The sequence below is a fragment of the Athalia rosae genome, chromosome 7 (assembly GCF_917208135.1).
Source record: "Athalia rosae chromosome 7, iyAthRosa1.1, whole genome shotgun sequence".
NCBI lineage: Eukaryota > Metazoa > Arthropoda > Insecta > Hymenoptera > Athaliidae > Athalia > Athalia rosae.
This window is the reverse complement of record NC_064032.1, coordinates 1,233,401-1,249,941: the sequence shown is the minus strand read 5'-3', so window position 1 is coordinate 1,249,941 and position 16,541 is coordinate 1,233,401. Positions and strand designations below refer to the sequence as shown.

General features: G+C 33.2%; 1 protein-coding gene and 1 long non-coding RNA gene across 26 annotated transcripts in view; both read right to left on the bottom strand.

Annotated features, from left to right (window-relative positions):
- The window catches only part of LOC105684704, a 3,300-nt gene extending 2,681 nt beyond the window's left edge, over positions 1-619 (bottom strand). The window contains exons 1-2 of one of the 3 annotated variants that reach the window (XM_048658825.1): positions 341-619; positions 33-115 (exon numbers count right to left, since the gene is read on the bottom strand). Coding sequence is in view for 2 of the 3 variants with exons in the window: in XM_012398270.3 (XP_012253693.2) it covers positions 33-103 (71 nt within the window). In the remaining variant the exon portion in view is untranslated. The remainder of the gene's footprint in view (positions 1-32; positions 116-340) is intronic. The other 2 variants (XM_012398270.3, XM_020851606.2) reach the window with 2 other exon arrangements.
- Positions 1-16,541, bottom strand: part of LOC105684699 — a 21,490-nt gene extending 4,949 nt beyond the window's left edge. Inside the window, exons 1-13 of one of the 23 annotated variants that reach the window (XR_007279540.1) lie at positions 12,466-16,541; positions 12,099-12,366; positions 11,830-11,936; positions 10,930-11,235; positions 10,729-10,808; positions 10,520-10,651; positions 10,408-10,420; positions 10,020-10,182; positions 6,266-6,365; positions 3,511-5,140; positions 1,630-2,083; positions 1,341-1,538; positions 673-795 (exon numbers count right to left, since the gene is read on the bottom strand). This is a non-coding gene — a long non-coding RNA (uncharacterized LOC105684699). The other 22 variants (XR_007279529.1, XR_007279542.1, XR_007279543.1 and 19 more) reach the window with 22 other exon arrangements.

Sequence of the window (16,541 nt, the reverse complement as noted above, 5' to 3'; positions counted from 1 at the left end):
TTTATCACTTGTCTAAACAGCTTGGGACTTACCGAGAAGAATTAACTGCTTCTTGATCAATTTCTAGCTTTTCTAAGCTAGCTGGTAGAACTTCATCGACCATCTTGGGGTTAATCTGTTGAATATATTCTGTGGTTTAGCAAGAAATCACATATGAAATGAGACTAACGTTTGACAGGTATTTGTTGACAGAGAGAAACGGCGCTGGGTACACAGTTCTCGAATATTCGGGGGTTTATTATTGACAGAAACTAGGTTAGAGTGACAGAGAGAGGGCAATAACAAGTAGCGTAAACCGAGATTTGGAGGGTTAAAGTAACAGTTAATGATCTGAACTTACCTCCTAGCATCCTGACGAAATTAGTATTTATAATTTCGATGTTTCAATATCTGATGATTAAACTTTTGCAATCAATTGATCATTGATAGATAATACGTAAATAAACACACTACTACGCGCAACATCTATTGACGTCCATTTTCCCTCCTGGTGCTCGATACCGGAAGTGACAATTTTAGACCTAATGCGCGCGCCGTTCGATCTATCGTTATGGCGCGGCGCCAAGGTCTTTAAATTTTCGAAATGGCCGCGTCAGCGGCGAGCGCCTGCGGCTCAACGTTGAGCTTAATGCATGTTAGCCTAATAAGATCAATAAACAAATTCCATTATACCTTTGATTCTCCTATAGTTTACATAGCGCTAAAGCGGCAGCTCGAATGCTTGTTTTAGGTCTTCCATTGTTACCTCCACTCTTGATTAGATTTTTTATATTTGGATGGACTTGGGGTCAGGCGCTACATGAAAGCAGAAAATTCAATTTTGTTCTTTTTTATTAAACCCATTTGGAAGCTGAGTATTCATCGCTGATTGGGAGAGAATTAAATTTGTTGGCGATATGGTCTGAAGAAGACATTTTCATTTTTACAAAGGCCTTTGACGCCTGGATTTTCGGCTGTTTGTCTAAATAAAACACTCGGATTTATTAATTTAACTGGAAATAAATTTCCCTTAGATTTCCCCTTTCCAGTGAAAGATTCTGAATCTTAACGGGTTCATACATGTGATGGAAGACATGTTTGAACTAGAAGAAATATTGGTAGCGGCTCGCTTAATTTTCCAATGCTTATATTTCTAAACTCCCAAGAGCCAAAGATAAACATTCTTGTAGAGTGAAAAAAGACCATTGACTACAGAATTGCAGATGTCAGTCGTTAATTCACGTTTTCTACTTCCGGTTAACCAATATTACCACTCTGGCAACCGCTCTCTGACATTTCTCCAGTCATCGGTGACTGTTACTTAAACGAAATAGAAAAACATCAACTGAAAGAAAAATTACCTCAAAGAGTTTGAAAAAATGCTCTCCACTAAAATTAATCCACCTCTTTACTCAAGAGGGATTATATTTCCTCTTTGATCTCCCATTCCGTCTTTCCATTATTTCTATTCACACAATGGACCAACCGATCCTCGGAAGCCAGAACAAATTGATCAGTTGATCGCTCGACAAGAGTAGAAGGATTAAAGTTCAAAGAATCTGCAATTTATGAATAAGATTGAAACGATTCACATAAACACTTGTTGATTATTCCCAGTAAGAATAGACTTTGATTAAGTATTTCTCATACTCAAGTCTTAAGTTCTGTCAAAATCCAAATCTTTTCCATATGCTAAATGGGCAAGTAGCAGCTGGATAATTCATCTTCGCTGCGTTGAAGAAAGAACTTTTACCAAAGTGCTCGACATGGGGTGTTGGCAGCACGATCTTGAAAGAAAATAGAAAAAGTGATTAGTGTAATTGGGAGAGAATGAGGAAAAAAAATAGAATGTGGGTAAAGATAATAATAAAATGAAAAATAAAGAATCTGGGCTGATTCAGGCCTCACTTATAACATCAACGGATAGGTGCAGGCGTACGCGGGTTTTACATCGACGTTGGTTGCTATGACGCATTCAGTGTGCTTTATTTAAGCGGACCACGAAATATTTACAAATTCCGTGAGAGCTTTTCAAGCGTCATTGGCGTCATACCGTGAATTCAGGCTACGAATTGCGGAGGCGATTTATCCAACAGCTTAGCGACTGCGAATCAAAATCGATTTTTTCAAATCTTAAAAATCAATCCTGCAAGTAATTGATTCTCAGAATTATTGCCTAGGGAAAAATTCATTGAAATCCGGCTGCTGACCATATGGTGGCGATTTAAAAATTCGATAATTTTTATTTCCTCGTTATATTTTTATGATTGATCTTTCGTTAGACAAGACGATCGTTAATTTGACGTAACCGACAATGACCAGGTTTCTTTGTCTTTATTTTCCGCAAAAGTAGGTATGATGAACATTGATTTTAAAATGCGGTCTAATAAATTAACTTATAGCTCGAATAAAATCCCAGTGCGTATATATATTTGGCCGCACGCGGCGGTGCGAAAAATGCTTCGAAATTCCTTGCAAATTACCCGAAAATAAATCCCCTGAATTTATATTCCGAGCGAAGAATATACATCCAGTATAGTTACTCATAGGTATATACATGTTATATGCGCATATTTTTTCGTTTAAGACTTTCATGTGTTTTATTATGAGTAGTAAATTTTTTTCCTTTTTCCCAACAGCTGCAGGAAATAGAAAATTTACTTACCGCGATAATTTCATCGAAACTTCAAAAATTATCGGAGGATCAAATAAATTTTAGCACAATAATATCGAAGATATAAAAATTGCAGTCGACCATCGTAAGCAGCTAAAAAAAACATCAAAATCCTCCTCAACTTTATATGGGTATGTATAGAAACGACACGTAATAAATTGTTCGGATGCTGACTACAGTTGAATGGCGTAATAATTTTAGAACTCGTAAATTACTTCTTCGATTTCGATTTGAAGATATTTTCAAAAATTGAAAAGACTCGCATTGCGTCAACAATTTCGTTCTAATTTAGCTTTATATCCTCTAATTTGATAAATATAAGTTGCATCACGTTTCAAGTAAAATTCGCGAGGACTTAAAATATGATTTTTAGAAGAGTCTACAAAACGGTGGAATTTCAAGAATTCTTTCTACTACCGTAGGAAATTTGATCTTAAATCTTTAAACAGTTTATAAAATTCTGTCAGTACATTCATTTGATGTATCAAACTAGTTTTCATCGCTTCCGATCTCAACACCTGCAGCGATATTTAAAGAGATAAAATAAAATCAGAAAAATCAGAAAAAAGAGAATTTATGTTCATGTAATTTATGAAGATCTAGCGAATGCTACATTTTAAAGTTTCAAGACATAATTTCACGGAGCTGTCATTGTAATCTAAATAAAAGAATCCGTTCTTTTTCCTCCCCCGTTTCTTTTCACCTTTTCACTTTAAATTTTGCCCTGTAATTCATTTCTAAAGAATCTATGATGATAAAACGTCTGAACATATATAAATTTGTTCTAAATATGTTAGATTTTCATTGAAGACATTCGAAACAATGAAACAAAAAAAAATAAGGAAATATAAACTCACAGTTACATTATAACCAGCGTGTATATCGTCGTCCTGATAAAGCCAGTCGTTAAAAAAAGATCATCTTGATTTATAAGCATCGGTGGTACAGGTCTAATTCCAAGATGAGGAATCTCGGAGCACGGAAATAGATGTAAACACAGCAACTATAACGATACCTATACGCGAACAACAAAAAACACATATCCATAGCTTAGAGGGTCTTACAGTCTCTGGGCTATCAGAAATGAAGAAATTTTTTTTTTTCAAAATGTACCATCAGATTAACAAGACGGAAAATAGAAAAGAAACTTAGCTCTAAAAAGAAGGCGTACACGTATAATAACGACGGAAGATTAGAAGCCGTTCCTTCTTCTTCATCTTCTTCGTTTTCTTATTTTTCTTCGACATTCTTTTCCCTCTTCATTCAACCGGCGGGGCGAATCGCGATGAAGAATATCCGGTTCTGTCTGAGGAAGAAATGAATAAGGAAAGTGAATAAACGATGTGCGTAATTCGAAGGTCCTGTTTCCGAATTATCCTGAATCTGAAGTTCTTTTTCAGTCTCAACGAGGCATAACTTTAACGTGTTCTTTCTATTCTTGGGTTTGCGCCGGAGAAACCTACTGCCAACAGAAATATTACCTCTCCTGCGCGTTCCAAAAATAGTGAAGATCCGAATGTGGGAGAGTAAGAGAAAGAGAGTGTTACTGCGATTCGTGGTGTCGTTCCTTTACCTTCCGTTCCATTCCGTTCCGTACCGTTACGTTTCGTTTCGTTTCGTTCTCCTATTTTGTATTACAAAAGCTCCGCTGGGCTTCGAGTTCTAGTTTTCTCCTTCGACAGGGTCCTTCTTAGCGGTGTCGAAAGACTGCTACCAAGCCAGTTAACACCAAACAGATTGCGCCCGATAAAATATGGCCAAGAAGAACTCCGCTCTTCTTTCTTTCTTTCTTTCTTTCTTCCGTTATTTTTCCAGAGCACAGAGTCGCGACGCCCGTCCTGACGAACAAATCTTTACGAAAACAAGAAAAATTATAGCTGAGAAAAATAAAGGAAAATCAAAGGAACGGAATAAAAATAGTCAAAGAATTACGGTGGCAGAATCTTAAGGGGTGGGGCGATCTACGTCTATTACTGGAAAGTATAAATCCGGAAACTTGAGCATCAATTATCCTATAGTTGTAACACGCAACGATTGATATGGTTTCCATTCAAATAACCGTCCCATTTATCAAAGTTACGGGGATGTTACTCAGAATTTTGACTCTTACTGCGATTAATAACTGCATCAGAAGACGTGATTTCTGTTCGTTTTATCCTCGCGATATTATTCACCGATCAACACGAAATTTCATATGCTGCGATTGCAGATCTCGTCTTTTTTCTGAGATAGAGAAAACCTCTCAAAGGCGTAAGCGTGGTCATGTTTCCATATATGAAAATTTTACGATCTGCTTTACGGACTGGCAAGCAAACTAAATCGTGGAACCGACTAAAATTCGAAAATAGCCCGACCGTATAGTTTTCAGGTTTAAATATGAGCAGCCGTTTCGTTTTCATTTTTCCATTTTCCTCCTTTTCCTTCCTCTTCTATCCTCGCTTCTATTTGACGGGTATTCACCACGTGGCTATAACACACGTACATTACCTATAACAGTAAATACAATGCCGGTTGTTAAAACGTTACCAATATGTTACAACGCTAATTTTCAACGGGACAGAAACAGCTGACATGAAAACGTACCCCTTGTCACGTATAACGGGCGTTTAGAAATTTACTCATAAATCGTCACACGCTGTACTACTCACATCACTAACTAACTGAGGCAAACCCGATGTATACAGTACATATAGGCGTGTATTTACATGCACACAAAATTCATACCAAGCTAACTTTAAACCTAACTGCATCGCGTTGCATTTTAGTATGAAAATCCACATGGAAAACTCGAGTCGACTCAACGTCTGTCGTTATCGCAATCACGACCATAATCACGATAATTATCACCTAGAATTTGATCAAAAAAGAAAAACACGAGTACGCAACAAAAAAGTATTTACTCAAAATTTGCATCGCGTGTACGAAAATTCGAATAATAATGTTGAGAATAATGGGGATAATAATTTGTTGAAACGTTCGAAAACGATTTTAATAGCCGTACAGGGTGATGCTATCGTAATATGAGCCTGTACGACCAGAGTTCGGGTAATAAAGTCGGGGTTTATATTTAAACGTAAGTAAGGAACGAATGCGAACGGTAGCCGTTAGTTAGCGGGTTGTTAAACAGTCGAGGATATAATAAGACGATCGCTTTGATACGATATAAGTACAGATATGTACCGTACATTATATACCGAGGCATAGCGATTCACATATACCGATATATACATATGTGTAATTATAACAATGTTGATAAGCAAAGCCAAAAAAAGAATGGAATGATTCAAGATAAATAAATGATATTATGAAGGAATGATATTACAAGATTTAAAGAAAAGGGAAAGATTTTTGTAAACGGTTGTTCATAGTATTTCTATACAACGACCCCGTGATTTGGTGTTAATGAACTGCAGACGTGAAATTAGGTTTTCTGAATAACGTTTAGATATCACGTTCAATTGAACTAGACGTGCAGTAGGTATTATTGTACACATAATTATATATATATATATGTATATATATATGTATCCGTATGTATATTTTTGTAACTAGAGAATTTTTTATGTACGTCAGAATATCGGAGAGGTACAGAATCTCTAGTTGTTAACGAACCTGCGCTTTAATAGTTCGCTCCTAATTGGTGGCACGTGTTGCCCGTGCAATGAGTCCCGAAGGTCCATTATTTAAAACGTGGGATGAAGATTCCAAAAAACTAGAACAAAAAATAGAAATGGTCAGAAAACAAGGAGAAAAAAAGAAACTTGGATTTCGACATAGCGATAAAGAAGAGAAAAAAATATCCAGAGATACAGAAAAAACTTCAAGCCTGGAATATCATGAGGAACGTTTTTCGCATAGGAAATTTACTTCCCAAGCCTGCAAAAATTTCACGTATTCTAATGATATATACGACGAAGTTAAAGCGGCGAAAGGGGACGTTTTTTTGTCGTTGATGTTGTTGCTCTTCTTTCGTTTCTCGATATTATTTTATGCGTTTAACATTTATCGTTATGGTATAATTGTATCGAAATTCGGTGCGGGAGAGTCGGCCTGTTCCCCTTTGCTGGCGATCTCCATCTTAGCGGCAGCAAAGCGGAAAAAGACACACCCTCTGCCAACACTCACATGTCGCACCGTACGGGAAAAATAATTGCAACTTCACGTTCAGGAAGAGCTTTTGAAGACCTTAAAAAATTACCTATATCCTTACATAACGACGTTCAAACGTATATGATATACATACATAAATAAGGTTGCACACATAGGCATGAGGTATGTTCATCTCATCGTGAATGCGACATTCAAAATCTCAACACAAAAAACTAACGAACAAAGCAACAAACTTCATTCAGTCAACCCGACCTGTGATCGAACTTAAATATTTCCTAGCGAAATCTATCTGATAAATTTCAACGCGGGGAACTTGGAATATTTTTCTTCGTCTATCCCATCGTTAAAATCTCTTATTCCCTCGACCTGAAATAATATTATTCGATCGAGATCGTCGTAATTTTCTATCCCATGATCGAATTCAATTGCTGATAATTTTCGTTCTTCTTGTTCACGAGGAGAAAAAAAATTTACAAAAAGAAGAACTCGAAAAAAAAAAAGTTATACATATAAAATGGGACTTGTGAGTTTTTGCACGATGTAATGGCGGATGTATAATATAACGTTTTCTGGACCGCCTTATATTTTAGCTTCTGCAGCATCAAATATAATTCAGTCGTTCCTTTTCAGAGCAGGTGGACGGATGTTGCGGCTAATAATAAATATATGAAATTATACATCGCATCATATACGCATATATATTATACATATATAAATAAATTTATACATAATATTGCCTAGAATCAGCATTCAAAATTTTATAGAGTTTTGCAAGTTACGTTTCGGCGCGGACATATTATCGGGGATTGCTCGTGAAAATGAGAAAGAAAAAAAACCGATGAGAGCAAAAAAACGTTTTTCCAATGCACATATCGTGTAAGTTTTTTTTTAATTTTATTTTCACACCCGGGCTGCTGAGGAAATAAGATGCCGAGAAACGAGAGTATACATAAGTATAGGTATACAGAAAACCGTTGGGAGCGACAGCTATTAGGTATATTTTTCTAATGTGTCAAAAAAAAAAAATAAAGAAAAATTCAAAAGCTACAGCGGTAACTGAGTGCCTCTTAACTATGACACAATATACATGTATATATATAGTTTTCCAGCATGCGGACCACCCGTGCGTTTATAGCGAAAAAACAGATAAAAAAGCAATTAGTAAAATAAATAATTGAGAATGGAAAATTATAGAATTTCACACTTTTTCTCTCCCTTCATCTTTTACCATAAGTTTAATTTGTTTTGGTTTTTCTCGCGTTTCACGATGTAGAAATCAAAAATTTATAACGTAGCACATGTATGCGTATGCATATGAGTACATACTCATGTATATATATTGAGTAACGCGTTGCGTTTTCATGCGCTGGCCGCCAAGCATCTGCATGTTTTCATAAATATGCAGAAATATGAAGAAAACGATGAAGAAAAGAGAAAAAGAGAAAAGGGGCGGGATAAGAAGGGGAGGAGAGGGTTGACGATGGCCGCGGTTGTGTATGAAATGTATACGAATATATATCTAATATTTCGTGGCTTACGTCCAGCGAGTGTTTGCTATATTAAGCCTGTCTTATGTAACACTAACTCATATCCCTTATGTACGATTTTTGAGAGGATTTAACTATATGTACGTAAGCGTTTTTTAGTAAATAGGTATGTTGTACATGTCCATGTATTCAACGCATCGAAATACAATGTTTAAACTCCGATTGCATCGCGCCGTCCGCGTGCGCATTCAAAATTCAAACACTAACTAACCACGTGAACTTATTTGCGGTTCGATATTTTTTAAATTCAATCTTTTTCACTTCTTCTCATACGAGCTCTTGTTGAACGGCTAAATGTATTCTACATCGTTAATTAATTGGTTGATTAAAATCATGAATTTCAATTTCTTAGGTGCATTGAAAACAGAACAAAGACAAGAACCGAAAAAGAATCAGAAAAACCTTTGCACGCAAAATTTCTTGCATTCAAGTATGCGAATATTTCAATGTGTAATAAATCCGAATTTAATTATAATTTTGTTTGGAAGAAAAATATGAGTATATCATATGGTTGTAAACAAAGTGTGAGGTTTGATTTGTTATTAGCTTATGAATGTTCGTATAATAACAGACATTATTTAAGGGTATGTTTGACGTTCATGCAAAATCTTCAAGGAAAACAATACTCGAGAATCCACAGTGCACACGAGGGTGTTGATGCCAAGATCAATTTCTGGATATTCGTTAAACAAACAAATAAATATTTACTCCCACCAATGAAATCAAAGAATTAATCAACGATGAAATTATAATACAGAAAGAAAAAGAAAATATAGCAACCTAACGACGAATGTACACGTTAAAGCATAAAACGAAAAGGATTAATCGAGCAAGAAATTAAAAAAAAAGAAAACGAAATCATTAGAAATTAATGTACTGTAATATTTATAATATGAAAAATTCACACGCACAATTGGAAGGCATCGCAGGCATGATCCTACCGTTTTGTTTTCGATTTTATATATATTTTTCTTGTTCATTTCTTTATGAAAATTGTTAATCGATATAGGTAAATTGATCTTCACCAATGGATCTAAAAATCACTGTCGTTAAAAATTTCTCGTCTTCTTCCCAAGATCCTTTGCGAGATCATATGTAGCCAAGAGGCAGTGCAGATTATAGAAATGTATATCAATTTTCTGTACGCTTTTTACATTATATCTAAGGACACATATCAGATGTTCAAAATGATAATAATGATGATAGAAGTATAAACGATTTGAAAAATTCACGTAAATCTATCCTTCTAGATTTAGTGTGATAATATACTACGTATAGTTTCGATACAGATACTCGGTAATTGAAGATCATTTTTCTTCTTTTTGTTTGTTGACTTTGATCTGCATTTGATTGATGAAATTTATATTAAATCGTATGAATTAGATGTGCGTCGATACGTAAATATCGGATAACGTGATTCGAATGGCAAATATCGAAAATGAAATGGATATAATTAAAGTATAGATAAGAATTTAAATGTTCCTGGGGAATCAACGCCTAGATACGAACTGAGAAACTGACTCCCGAAGTTTGTTCATTCACGAAGGAACGAGGTATGTAGAGTATATTTTACGTGGGCGTCGTCGGTTTTCGACGCTCGAGCGTCGCGACGCGCAAGCGCCTCTTCTCCTTAACGTGTGCGACTATGACGTCTCACCTTCTGATCCGCGCGCTTACACATGTATAACATAAGCAAAAGTTTTCCGTACCTACTATGTCATTTCAAACTCCCGAAACTTCTGTCCTCCGATCGCATTTTATAGTTATGTCTCATGCATGTGGGTATATCTAGCCGTACATCAGATCCAGAGGGGTCGAATCGGAAAATCAAATCGTCCGTAAAGATTTAGGTGCCCATATAAAATTTGTTAACTGCAAACGATAGAATAATAATTAACATACGTGTACGTCTGTACGTTGGACGTTTATAATGAGAAACAGGCATCGATAAAATTCATTTTTTGATTAATAATTTAATCGCACCCAATAAAATAGGGAGGAAGAAATAAATTATATAGTTACTTATTTATAACCGAATGACGTTAGAAATTTCACGTTTCCTGTTTCGCTGTAGATCGTATACCTATAGTTACGTACCTCTTTCCCTCGCCTAAAGAAGAAACGAAAAAGAAATTAAAAACGTGAAATAAAACGAAGAGAAAGACTTTTTCGTCTTCTGAATTGTCCATCGAAAATCGGTTGAACTTACCTCATTGGATATCATCCTCAGATTTTTTTTCAATTTTGAAATTCCACCAAAGCTATCTCGCTATCTACCGATGTTGACAGTCGTCGTCGTAGTTCGGCTTCTGTGGAGGCGTTGATTTCTCAACTGTCATCACTGGCAACGGACGAGAGCAAAAAATTTAAAAGAGAAAAAAGTTAAAAAAATAGATAAACCAAAAAAATTAAACTCACGATCCTTGTTCAAGAGAACGATGCAAGTCTAATAATACAAGCTCCACGAGAGAAATGCTTTTTCTCTCGTTTTTTTTCCCCTGCAGGAGATAATCAACCCGATCAATCATATTTAACGCCGTATAACTAGACTTTAATTGCAAAAATAGAAGAGAAAAGAGAATCATTGTAGATTGAAGGATGGGTTTTCTTTTAATTTACCTCATGTTCTTTTCATTCCTGTTTTTTTGATTTTGTAATATCTGGATCGAGCTTGTGATCTAGTTTTCCCTACGGTTAGATTATAAAACTTATGAGAGGGAGAGAGCATCATAACGGCGGCGGTGAAAACTTTGCCTTGCTGGATCGAGAATACGGTTTTAGATACGTCCAACGTATAAATTCAGTTTCAGCGGAAACGCCCTCCGATTCAGGGATAATATTTATTCCAAAGGCAAAACAAACCAGGCTGGAAAAACGCCAGCTGAGAATTCTTGTATCTTGCAGCCATCGGACGCCCTCCAGACACTGCAGAAGCGAGACTTGTACTTGCTTTTTTTTATTCCAATAGTGAGCTTTCGAAAAAAGAAATTCGAGCGAAAATCTTGCAGGACGTAGAAAATGAAACTTGAGAAGAATTGAACGAATTAATGAACAGATAAATAAATGAATGGAATTGAGGATGTCAGTGCCTATTGATGCGTTTTTTGGTTTTTTTCTGTTTCTGCTCTTCGAAAATACTCTCAATTTATAATACCACGTAATATGGACGTTGCGAAAGGATATATAAACGGATAATTCAAAGAATCAAGATCAAAGTATTATAGATACCACTAAATTTGTCCCGCAACTTCCGTGGTCGATGTATACGTACAAAAATAGCAGGAAATGACGTCCGCAAACCAAATTATATGTACGTGCAGTATATACATATATTATTTGTTTTAGAAAAATCATACTTTAGGTAGTCGGTCATAAAATAAAACCAAATTTCGGCCGGCTTTCACATCTGGCCAATTATCTGGCGTACGAATTTCCACCGGTAATTTATGCAATTTCAAAGCGAGTGCGCCAGCACCGCATTGCTGGGAAATATAAATATATTCACACAACTCTACGTACCTATATGCATGAATATCTTTGTGGTTTTTTCGAATTTTGATTTCACGACGTCATGTTTCACAGCTACACACTCTCACAATACGTAAACGTTTGCGATTCCACATGCACTGTTTGAAAAGAATAAAATTCAAAAGTTTAAACAATATAAACCAGAGTCTCCATCTGTCGACGAATCAATCAAACCGCAAGTAGCTTAAAAAATCCTGCAACCGAAACGTCGACAAAGAAAACCACCACCAAAAATGACTAAAATATGAATGACATCTTACCTTGACGGATATTCCTTATCAGCCATACTATTTCTTATTCCTTAATTCTTTTTTTACATGTAGCTTTCGTGTCTCCCGTCATGTTAAACTTAATATTCGTTGAGAGCCTGTCGTAACTGTCATACGTGCGACAGGCGGTTGAGATTTGAAATTGTAGTCTGGTTTTTGGGACGTAAATCAACTAGATTTAACGAGCGAAACCGACGCTTTGCTCTGGTTTCCTGGTTGCGAAATTCACGAGACTTCCGATGGTTAAAATCTGTTAAGACTACAGCGCATGTTAGGTTATAACGATGCATTAACAGGCATTACCTTTCAATAAATTTTTGTTTCTCGTTTCTTTCATATTTTACTATTTTTCTCATACCTTGAAGTCCTCAACCTATTTACTCGACTGATGACTGGGCTGTAACGTGTCGATTAAACTTCACAGAGAATTTCCACCAAGAGGATAACGTAAGGGAATTCTCGGTTATTGAAGTTTCAAACACACAGTGAATTTAGCTGCAAGTGCAATATTTGAACTCGTTTAAATCAAATCGTGGGTCTACAGGAAATAGTGAAGAAAATAGTCGTAATTAAATTACCTAATGTTATTTCATGATTCCAAAGAGACCAAAAAATCGTTTTCTCCTTGGCTATACATATTTATGTACATATTAACCAAATTATTTCAATATTTGAATCTTTTTCTTCGTATAAATTGCGTCGGTTTTTTTTCCCATTCAAACTTTCACACGACTTACCGACCGGACTGGAATCAGCTTCTATTAGTGAAAAAAAAGGTCACAAGATGATTCTGGAAACCAGCACAAGCTGTACCCAAATGAAGGGATGATTTGAATTTTTATTCGAAATTATTAGCGGGAATCGCTAACTTTTTTAAAATTATTTATATATATACATATAGTATAGGTATATGTATGTGTATATATATAGTTTCAATATATCGTTCTTTGTGTCATCAGCATATTTTTCTTTCTTTTTTTAGTTCATTTTTTTAGAATATCTAATAGAAAAAACTGCACTTGAATTCTATACTATTAAAATATGTATAAAATATTTTTTTTTTCTAATATGAAAAATTCAGGAGAAAAATAATAATGTTTATAGTTATCTATATGTATAGAAGCAACCTAATCACATTCACATACATAAGTATGTGAATAAGAGTAAAAGAAAGACAAAATATAGTTATCCAATCTCATCATTCTTTTCTTATTTCTTTTGCGTTTTGAATTTTCTCTTTATTTATAATTCTGAAATATTGGAATTTCATCATTCATTTTGGCCATTGCATCCCCCATATGTATATTAGAAAAAAATCAAACAATTTCTATATGTATACCAATTATACAGAATAAAAACATTTATACATAAGAATATGTATATAATAAGCCACTGTGTCCTTACCCTTCATTTATATAAGAATAACGACACTGAATTTTGATTTTCACATTTCGCATCATCGTCATCATCATCATCATCATCATTCATTTTTATATTTCATTCATCAGTCTCTGCGTGCAGGTTAGATAATCTGTGCATGAAATTTAATTACTAAATAGCGTGAGACTATAATAGTTAATTAATATGTATACAATACGTATTTCTTTTGCTTTTCTGTTTCTGATTTTTTTCGTTTTCGACTTTTTTCCATTTTTAATAGACAATAATATCGATCAACAATTTACATGTGCAGATTTTTACTTTCCTTTTTTTATTTCTTTATTATTATTCTCATTTCCTTTCTCTTCGTTTTATCTCTTCGTTTCAACAAATTTATCTATATAGAGTAATATGATGTATTTTTTCGTCGTTTATTTATTCATCCATTCGTCTCATTTAATTTTCAATTTTAATAATTCGAATACAATATGTATATTGTATATATGATTGAAATACGAATCGTAATTTTCATTTTTATTCTTCAATAACTTGTTAATTCTATTTTATTTTTGTTCTAGTCCAACAGTTTTAATTACGAATCAATGTCATTTTTCTATATGTACATATTTTTTTTCGGTTTTTTCTGTTTTTTTTTCTTCAAATATAGGTATTTTCCTCCTTCGATCGTCTAATTTTATAATTACATTAAATATATAAATAATAAACACATACATATATGATAATAATATATGAACAATATAGTAATGATAATCAATAGTTAATTAATTAATTAATTAATTTATAAGTCCATAAATAATTTAATTTAATACAACAGTCGTTTTGAATTATTTTTGCTTCCATATGTTCTCTCACATCATGTAGAAGTTTTGTAACACGTTATTTTCAATCGCATATTATTTTATACATCGGAAATAACTTTCTTTTACAAAATTTTGTCCGTATTTTTTCGTATCCTTTTTTTTTTGCTTCCATATTTCCTTCCTTACCATTTTTGCATGTTTCTCTTCTTATTTTGTGTCTCCATAGTTCATTATCGATTGATTGATTTATTATTCATTTAATTTATTTATTTTTCATCTCTAATAATTTTAATTTGATCTACACGCGCTAAACATAAGCGTTCAATGAAAGAGACAAGAGACATTCAACTATACAATGATTATTGAATGATATATTAACATTATAATTCGATTTTTCTTTTCTTACGATTTTTTTGCCATTTTCCTCTAATTTTTTCTTTTTCATTCTAGTTCAATACGTGTGCGCGTTGATTTTACATTGCATATTTTCATTATTATTATTGTTTTTGAAATTTAATACAAAATTTCTGAACCCGTTTCGATCCTCGATTAATTTTATACATATTATAATAATCAAACTTTCAAAAATTAACTAACAATTTATGATCGTTCGTTAATTGATTAACACTCATGACGATTAGTATTATTGGCATTATAATTATAATTATTATTACTATTATTATTGTTGTGGTTGACATTATTACTAATATTATACTCATTTCGAACGCCAACCGTGTTATAATTGAAATCCACGCGTATCAGAGAGCCTGAATTTTTTCACATTTCCTATTGTTTCATTCGTTTGATTTTTACTTCCTTTTTTTTTAGTCGTAATTTTTCATTCATCAACGCCCATTACTTTCTATTTGCCTTGTATGTACATATGCTTATAGGGAGAGTGTATCGTGTTTTTAATAACAATAATGATGTCCTAAATTTGAAACGAATATACAAAGAAAATACGATTCAATTGATTTCATTTTTAGTATTGAACGAAAATCAAGTTTTTTGTTCTTCATCGTTTCTTTTTCGTTCAAAATTTAATACGATAATGTTGCAATATTAATAATAACAATAATAATAACAATAATAGGTAATATTACACGAATATAAGTACATATGATATTTTACATACATATGTATATTTTTTTGTGTGTAATAAATATATGTATATTTTTTTATTTTCTTTTTGTCATCATTATCAATGTTTTATTCGAAAACAAGAAAAAAATTAATAAGAATAAATTAATAGATAAATAAATGAATAAATAAATCAACGAATTGAGAAAGTTGTTTTTCCTTTCGTTTCTTTATTTATTTATTTCATGATTTAATAATTTTTTTTCTTAAATAATCACATAACTTGCACAAGACCCATTGGTTTCATCGTTTCCATAACACATAGTATGTACATTATATATTGGTATTTGTCTTTTCTGTTTGTTCATAATAATATTTGATTATCAAATTTATTTTTTTATTTGACAAACTGATGTTCTTTTCTTGTTTTCTTTTCTGTTCTTTTTTTGTATGTTCTTCTTCTTTCTAATTAATTTAAGTATACCTACGATGTACAGATCACACGTGAATAAAGAAAAAAAAGTAACACATATAGAACGTTTGAAAAAATTAAAAATTACAATTTTCTAATATTGCGTGCTTGTGAACACATTTTTTTGTCATTTAATTTTTATTTTAATCTTTTCTTTTCTTCTTTCCTTCATCACTTTTCTACCTAGTTTCTTCTTCTTTAATGATGATCGAAGGTAGAAATTTGCCCATTTCTCACCGAACGAATTTGAAATTTATACATACATACATGATCGCGAAGATTCGCAAAAAAACTTAATGACAGAAAAAGCGAAAAAAAACCACAATTTCGAAATGGAATGATCGATGTATCTTGTTTTATTATCACTATTATTTTCTTTTTTTATATTCTATTTTTTTTATCTGTTCATCGTGAATCGAGTTTGGCATCAACTTTTCTGCTCCGGTGATTTCGACTTTTCTCTCTTGTCTTTTATTTTCTTTTTTTTCTCATTTTACTATTTTATTACCTATTTCATTTACTCATCAATATATTACGTACACATCTATATGTACGAATTATCATTATCATTATTATTATGGTTCTCTTCAAATTATTTTTAACCAATTGTTTTACTATTAAAAAATATTTCATCATTTAAATATATATATGTTTATTTATTTATCTATTTATTTATTCGTA